Source organism: Arachis stenosperma, chromosome 8 (assembly GCF_014773155.1).
Source record: "Arachis stenosperma cultivar V10309 chromosome 8, arast.V10309.gnm1.PFL2, whole genome shotgun sequence".
Taxonomy (NCBI): Eukaryota; Viridiplantae; Streptophyta; class Magnoliopsida; order Fabales; family Fabaceae; genus Arachis; species Arachis stenosperma.
The window spans coordinates 21,554,679-21,562,648 of NC_080384.1; the positions used below are offsets into that span (position 1 = coordinate 21,554,679).

Consider the following 7,970-nt stretch of genomic DNA (forward strand, 5'->3'; position numbering starts at 1 on the left):
ATTAAAATTTGAGCAACTAACAGTGTAGATTGTGGAACTCCAGCAAATGAAAGGAGTTAGCACTCCAACTACTACTATTCGGAAAAAGCATGATTGGGAAAATAGGAGTTCCCTTGCAGCCACAACTACCAAAGTAACGCAACCAATTTTGCTTCCTTTGGAGCTTGAGAAGCTTATAATCTGCTTATACAATCTAAAACTATTATAAATTGGTGTACTTTTATCCACTAATGCATAAAGGAAAAGCCCTTCCCCTCTACAACAACTGCAATTCACAATCCTCCCTGCCTTACTGCAGCATCAAAATTAACTTGGATCAAGCTGCTGGTGGAAATTTACTGATCAATAGACAGCAACAGCATACTGTGTTAAAAAAAAAAGAGCTTAAATTCCAAGACGGGAATTTATGCATTTGTACTTATGTAGTAACTCTTCCCACTCATGTGTTCCATAGCCACGTGCAAATGATAAAGCATTCTTCCTTCATGTATGAGTTAAAATATCGTCAAAGACTTCAATATGGGTACTCGATGCGGATCTAACCAGAATACTAGTGGTGACAGACACTTGAGTGGTATCCTACTCTGTATGACAGATATCCTGTAAATTCGTAGTTTAAGCTGCCCTGCCCTCGGTTCATAGCCAGGCAATCTAAGTACATTTTTTCCACCATGGAAGGTGCCTCTCAAATCTCAAACCTCAAGAAATTCCCCAGATCAATTGGCAACTAGTAACTTATTAAATCCCATTCGATACAAGCTCAAGTCAACGATGAGTAAAAATACCACTCCTTTTCATCATTATATAAGAATAAATCAATTACATATTTTTATTTTTTAGTTTTTATTTTTCATTTTGGAATCTCATAAGAGAGTTATCCACAATGTGGTTAGAGTAAGCTCACTTGGGATTATCTGAAGCTTAGATATCCAAACTAAATTCTCAGTTAAATACTTAAATCCCACCTGGATGATGAAACCTGCATTTGATCTTTCGATATCCATGATGATGATAATTTCAACTTTACACTATTTCCTTGAACCAGCCACAAAAAAGTCTGACGGCATTACCAGCAAAGAACATGAACAACAAGCCTTTGTAAGGAATTCATCTGTGATTACTTAATAAATAAAAGGAAACTGTAGGCGGGCTACAACAAATCATAAAGAATAATAAATAAATCCAATTAACAGAAATTACATCCTGTATAACACAAACTAACCTCATTGTATGAAATGTTTAAGTTTATATAACTTTAAATAGTCACAACAAGCATGCAAAATGTATATTTTCTCTCCTCCAACTCCAGCAACAAGTAGCAAGTTTAGCCTCCTCTAATTTGTTAGCCCACCAGACTTCCCACAAAGAACACTTGGTAAAATTGGTTTCTATTTAAAGAGGCAATAGGCAAAAAAGATCCTTGGTATACGTTTGAGAACACAGAATGAGGAAGAATGTACCTAATCTGTCTGCATTGATTTTAGGTAGATCCCACAGGTATCATTTTTAAAGCTGCTGCAATTGGCATTCCAAGGACTCCAAAGAAAACACTACCAAACCACTGCTTCAAGGTAAGTGGGGAGGTGTTTGCAAAGGTGCCCAAAAATTCGACAATTATGATTTGGAAGATGACAGTGCAAGTGAGGACCGCTACAAACACATAATTCTTCAATATACCTTCAAAAACATTAATCTTCTCCATATCTCTGGAACTGATCTCATTGAAAACCTAGCAGTAAATTGAAAAGCATAATCAGAGAGCATATTACAGGGATCATAGTCGGAGAATTTTTTACACAGGAAATTTCAGTGTGGATTATTACGTGCAATAAAGTCAGCAGACTATTAAAACCCAGCACTTTTTAAAATTGTGAATTATTGGCAAAGATAAATATTTCTGATATGTACTATGTCTATATATAAAAAGTAGGAAAGAAAACGCAAAAATGGCACAGAATTCATCTTGCTTCACTTGTGTTTAATAAAGCAAATAGAAATTGCTGAAGCATGAGTAGTAATAGCCATTCAAAGAGAGGAAACTGCATGCCAAACCCTGCCCAGAATGTAATTGCACACAAAAGACAAACACTGAATTCTGTCGAATGCAGTAATGGCTTAAGTTTACCTGACAGAACACAAATGAGTTGAAAATGAGTGTATTCAATATCAATTCTGAATCTGGTCCATCAAGATGAAAAGCTGCTTTTCCTCTTGTCTGGAGGAACCAAAGTACAACAAACTGATATACAGACTGCCCCGAGATATTCCTCCACATCACATTACTGATAAAGTTTCCTTTCCTACCGACAGGTGGTCTTTTCATCAAATCATCAGTAGGAGGTTCAGTGGCTAGAGCAAGTGCTCCAAGAGTGTCCATAATCATGTTGACCCATAGAAGTTGAACAGCAGTGAGGGGAGCATTTCCTGTGAGGGGGAAAAGTGAGACCATAGTTACATGGAATGCAATACGAATGGGTACGCGATATGCGGTATGCCATATCTAAAATATTTTACGGGGAAAATATACATATGACATTCCAGTACGCAGATGAATTGGTATGCGGTATGCTACCTAATTGGTGTATTCATGTAGCTATGAGTGAGACAAGTATACTAAGAAATTACTGCAAAAACATGGAGAACATTATCATTACCAGTCAAACAGGCAGACGAGAAGTTGACAATCAAAGCAACAATGTTTACAGTTAGCTGGAACTGCACAAATTTCTGTATGTTTATGTAGACAGATCGGCCCCATTTGGCCACAGTCACAATAGTTGAAAAATTATCATCCAGTATTATGACATCAGCGCTTTCTTTTGCCACCTGAAATTGGAAGAAAACAGCTTTATAACATATGATTTAGTATAAATAATACTAATGATGAAGTTCAGAATTGAGAAAATGAGTATTATTAATGAAACATGGATCATCTGTTTGACCAAAGACTTTGAAAATTGTTGCATAAACAAAATTATGCAGAATCATTTACCCATGCTATCATGACCACATAATTTCAGTAATCCATATTTGAAAGCTCTATCTAAATATAATCAAGTTTGATTTGGAAATAAAAAAGAGCAAAGCATAGCCACTTAATTCCTCATGAAAAGTAGGAATGCATATCCCAGACAGAATTTCAATAATGGTTTTCAAATTTCTATAAAAGAAGTTCTTGGCATACCTCAGTTCCGGAAATGCCCATTGCAAGCCCAATATCTGCTTCATGAAGTGCAGGCGCGTCATTTGTACCATCACCGGTAACTGAAACAACCTCTTCAAACGTTGTCCTCAATTGTTTCACCAGCGAATGCTTATCCATGGGAGAAGATCGAGCCATCACCTGAAATATAGACATCTCACATGTTAGTCAAATTTCTTCTCAGTAAATGGCAACATGGTATACTAAAAAAACCACATAGGGGAGAAAATAGAGGGGAAAATGATTGAATCACATGATTATTATTTATTAGTATATACCTGAAGTTTTGGAATTATTTTAAGCAATTCTTCTTCACTCTTTTCACGGAACTCAGGGCCTTCAATTGCAATTCCATCCGTTAAAATTCCACATTCTCTAGCAATAGCCTTTGCAGTGTTTATGTTGTCTCCAGTAACCATCCTAACAGTAACACCAGCTGACCTACAAATGGCAACAGACTCTCGAACTCCAGGACGAACAGGATCTTTAATACCCACAATTCCTATACATGTGTAACCTCTATTGGGGATAGGAGTCTCAACTGAAAAATGATCATCAATATCCACATATGCAAGGCAAAGGGTCCGGAGAGCTTCATCAGCAAATTTTTCGATCGTATCCTTCAAGTAATTGATAGAGTCTTCTTCAAGAGGAACAACCTCACCATTTGAGTTCACAACCTTTTCACATGCAGCAAGAATTATTTCAGATGCACCTTTGCAATGTGCTCTGAAGCTACCTTCAGGAAGCTGTAGAACCACTCCCATGCGCTTCTTTAGAGAGTTAAATGGTTCAATTTTTACAAGTTTCACTGCTTGTCGCTCCTTGTGGAAATCACCTCCAAGTGACAGCCCAAATTCCAAGAGTGCAGTCTCTGTCGGGGATCCCAGAATCTCAACCTTCTCATCCATGTTCTTTACAACTTCTCCCCCAGTGTTGTTAAATATTGATTGAAGTAAAATTGCCACAGCAGAATCAGGAATATCAGATGAGAAATCAGAAGGCACTTTAGAGCCCTTTACTTCTTTAATCTTCCCACATATGCAAGCTTTTACAACAGTCATATGGTTAGTAGTTAGTGTGCCAGTCTTGTCACTGCAGATAGTAGTGGCAGAGCCCATTGTCTCACAAGCAGCCAAATTACGAACAAGTGCCTTATCATTCATCATCTTTTTCATGGCAAAAGCAAGACTCAATGTAACAGCTAAAGGTAAACCTTCTGGGACAGCAACGACAACAATAGTAACTGCAATAGCAAAGAACTCCACAATTTCCATGGCATCATCACCAGACCATGTCCACTGGGATCCTTCTCGCAGCTTGCGGCTGAACAGTCCTTGGACCAACACAGAAAAAGTCACAACAGCAAAAAAAAGGCCAATTTTCCCAATAATAGTAGCTACACCATTGAGTTTAACCTGCAGTGGAGTTTCATCATCTCCCCCTTCACTTAGAGTAGCCATTAGTTTACCCCACTGGGTTCTCATTCCAACAGTTGTCACAAGCATCTTGCACGATCCATCCTGAACTTTGGTTCCTGAGAGAAGAAAAGGATTTAGGTTACTGACATTCACTGGTTCACTCTCTCCAGTCAAACTTGATTCATTTATTAACAGAGAGAAACCAGAGACAAAAAGCCCATCAGCAGGGACCTGGTCTCCAATATTAAGATGTACAATATCCCCAGGAAGTAAATCATATATTGAAAGCTTCTGTCTACAACCATTTCGTGTGACCTGCACCACAATTTTTTTCTTCTCTTTATCTAGATCCTTAAACTGCAAGGATTGTCTGTAATCACTAGTGGCAGTAACAAACACCACAAGCAATATGCTTGCAACAATACCAAGTCCGTCATGTGCACCCTTGGGCCATCCTTCCATGACTATTCCAACCACCAAAGAGACCAAAGCACATACAGCAAGTATCATAAGAGTTGTATCTTGAAGGGCTTCCCATACATAAACCCAAAATCCCTGGGGTGGGCTTTCCGTGAATTTATTAATTCCATAAATATCTTTCCTCTTTTGCAGAATGTGCTCAGATGTTGATATGCCATCATTGACAGAGGTATCGAGTTTGTTAGCAATTCCTTCAACCCCACCATGAATTTTCAATTTCTTCACATCGCGTCCTTCTACAATTGATCCTAGCTCATCGGCGCAGATTTCAAAACCTGCAGCTTTAACTTCCTCTGGTACAGTGTACTCACTTGACAAACTTAAACCTGGAGGGAGGGAATAATTTCATATTAAGCAAACTGAAGCTTTTCGAACAATTTGAAAGAAAAAAAATGCATGCAATCTAAATTTCTTACCATGGATAAACTGAAGAGCAGCTTGCGATACCAACACTGCAACTCTGAATTTCTCCTACAATTTATAGTCGGGAAAGAGAAATGATGAGATTTTACGATTATTTTTACAATGTTTAAATGGTCAAATCTCTTTTCTCTACGTGCCATTTAACCTATATTATAGTAATAGCGAGAAACAAATTTCCAATTTAGTAATAGTGTAAAGCACGAACTTAAGTAAGAATACACTTAATAACACCATTCAATTAATGTTAGTATACTACATTTGACCACCAATCCTAAAAATCCAGTCCTAACAAAACCAAACTCGATATAAACATGTTTGACACTTTGACAGCATCAGAATAAACTATAAAGCATGTGGAGGAAAAGAAAAGGAACCGATACAAAATTGACAATGGATCGAGCCAAGCAAAGAATTCGTTATCCATATCCTATATTCGTTTCTTTGATTCTACCTCCCTTGTTTGCAGAAAAAAGTTAAAGGCAAGAACAATTCCAATCCCAATATCAGCTTTTAAAATGTTCAAGTGCCTTAAGTTGATCATACTCAAAGGGAGAATCACAACACAGCGACCACTGATTTTTAAGTTTTCTGGTTGAGATTAACCAATAACCATTTGTCTGCATCGGTGTAGAATTAGCTCCAATATAACTTAATAAGGATTCAATTAATCTAATCACTGACATTCAGTTGACCAAAATGACCGTTCAAGATCAGATCAGCTAGCTTTGACTTCAAATGTAGCACATCACGTTTTGAATTGATTTAGCAGGTTAATCATAAATGCGCAAGAATATGTACGGATCGAAATCGGTAAAGTTACTTAGCACATTTAATTAGGATTTTGTCTTGATCTGGAAAGAGAGACAAAAAGAGCATAAGAATTAACAAAACCTGATTGGAGCGTCTGATAGCCTCAGCTTCGAATCGCTTAGAGAGGTTGGCAGTGAACCGAAACCTCCTCTTGCGGTTCTTAACAAGCCAGCAAAGCTTCCTCCATCTCTGAAGCGCTTCCTCCGATGAATTCTTGGCTTTCACCTCTCCGAAATTCTCATTCAGGTAATTCTCCATTCTCTTTGGTTTTTCACAGAGCTAGCTAGCTTTGCTCAAATTATAAAAAGCTATTATACTCTCCAGTTTCCACTATGCTCACTCAAAGCTGAAGTGGTTTCTTTTTTTTAGAAAGCGATATCAACGGCCAGGATTTAACTGCTCTGATTTCTTAACTGTCAAGTGGTAGAAGTAGGAGAACAACACCCCCAACCCAAGCAAGAATAAAAGAGTGGGAGTAAGCCTCGAAGTTCAGTAGGTAAGGCGCATAAATAATTAAAACAACTACATGAAATGGAAGTGTATAATAATAATAATAATAATAATAATGTTAGAGATACACTAAAATTAATATTAAAATTAGTTACTATTTAAAAAAATATTAAAAATTATTTTTTTATTATTAAAAGATATTATAAAATTATTATATTTCAAAAATTAAATTAAAAAAATTAAATTAATAATTAAAAATAATAAATTTTAATATTTATAATATGTTTTATTATTTAACTTATTTTATAATATATTTTATATTTTATTATATATTTTATAATCATCATCAATTTTAATATATAAATAACATTCTTACAAATATCATCATGTTTTATAATCATAATTGGCAGTAGAGGGAGTCAATGGAAGTGAGTGGTTAGGTAAAAATAATATCTTGGTGTTTGTGGGGCCAGCCTGTAATCCCTCAATGTAATAGAAAATGGTTAGAACTTAGAACCGCTTTGATTTTCTATAGGGCTAAGGCCTAAGGAACGGGATTCCCGTTTCTCGTGTTTGCACGTAAAGAGAAAACAAGGCCGTGGCTTACGGACACACACGGACTCCACTGGCCACTCTCACGGTCTCATTACTCCACCTCACCCGCGCTTTCTCGTTTTATTCGGCCAAAGATATTGTTGTTTAAGAGTCAGTGTCCGAGACAATTGTTAGTACCTTTTTTTTTCATATTTTTAATTATTAATCTAATTTTTTAATATAATAATTTAACTATATATTTACTCTATATTTTTTAAACATTAATAATTAATTACTAATGAAAAACAATAAATTTTATTCATTTTCTAATATTTTTCTACAACGAATACACAATATTATAAAAATAAAAAATTTAGTAAATATAAAAATAGCTATGGAATAAATTATTATATATTTATATATTATGTATTTATATTTAAATGTATAAATTATTATATATTTTAATATTAATTATAATAAATATATATCAAAATCAATTACTAATATAAAATATAGGAAGGTTTTCCAATGCTCCAGTCAACTTTTTTGGATCTTTGGTGATCCAGGGTGTAGTACCTTTGAGATATATTATTAAAAACGTTGAGGGTGCAGATTTATTAGGATTATTATGGTGTAGAATCATAGAAAAA

General features: G+C 35.6%; 1 protein-coding gene across 2 annotated transcripts; it reads right to left on the reverse strand.

Moving 5' to 3' along the window:
- Positions 1–346: 346 nt before the first annotated feature.
- LOC130944376 (calcium-transporting ATPase 1) lies at positions 347–6,802 on the reverse strand. 2 transcript variants are annotated; one of them, XM_057872676.1, is made up of 8 exons: positions 6,418–6,802; positions 5,520–5,574; positions 3,481–5,429; positions 3,185–3,343; positions 2,655–2,826; positions 2,126–2,424; positions 1,461–1,729; positions 347–1,057 (listed from the first exon to the last, which is right to left on the reverse strand). In XM_057872676.1, exons 1-7 carry the CDS (start codon positions 6,592–6,594, stop codon positions 1,481–1,483), a joined length of 3,060 nt encoding a protein of 1,019 aa, XP_057728659.1. In that variant the 5' UTR covers positions 6,595–6,802; the 3' UTR covers positions 347–1,057; positions 1,461–1,480. The 2 variants fall into 2 exon arrangements, with proteins under 2 accessions (XP_057728659.1, XP_057728658.1); XM_057872675.1 differs by lacking the exon at positions 347–1,057 and having other exon boundaries at positions 1,088–1,729; positions 6,418–6,801.
- Between the last annotated feature and the right edge of the window lie 1,168 nt (positions 6,803–7,970).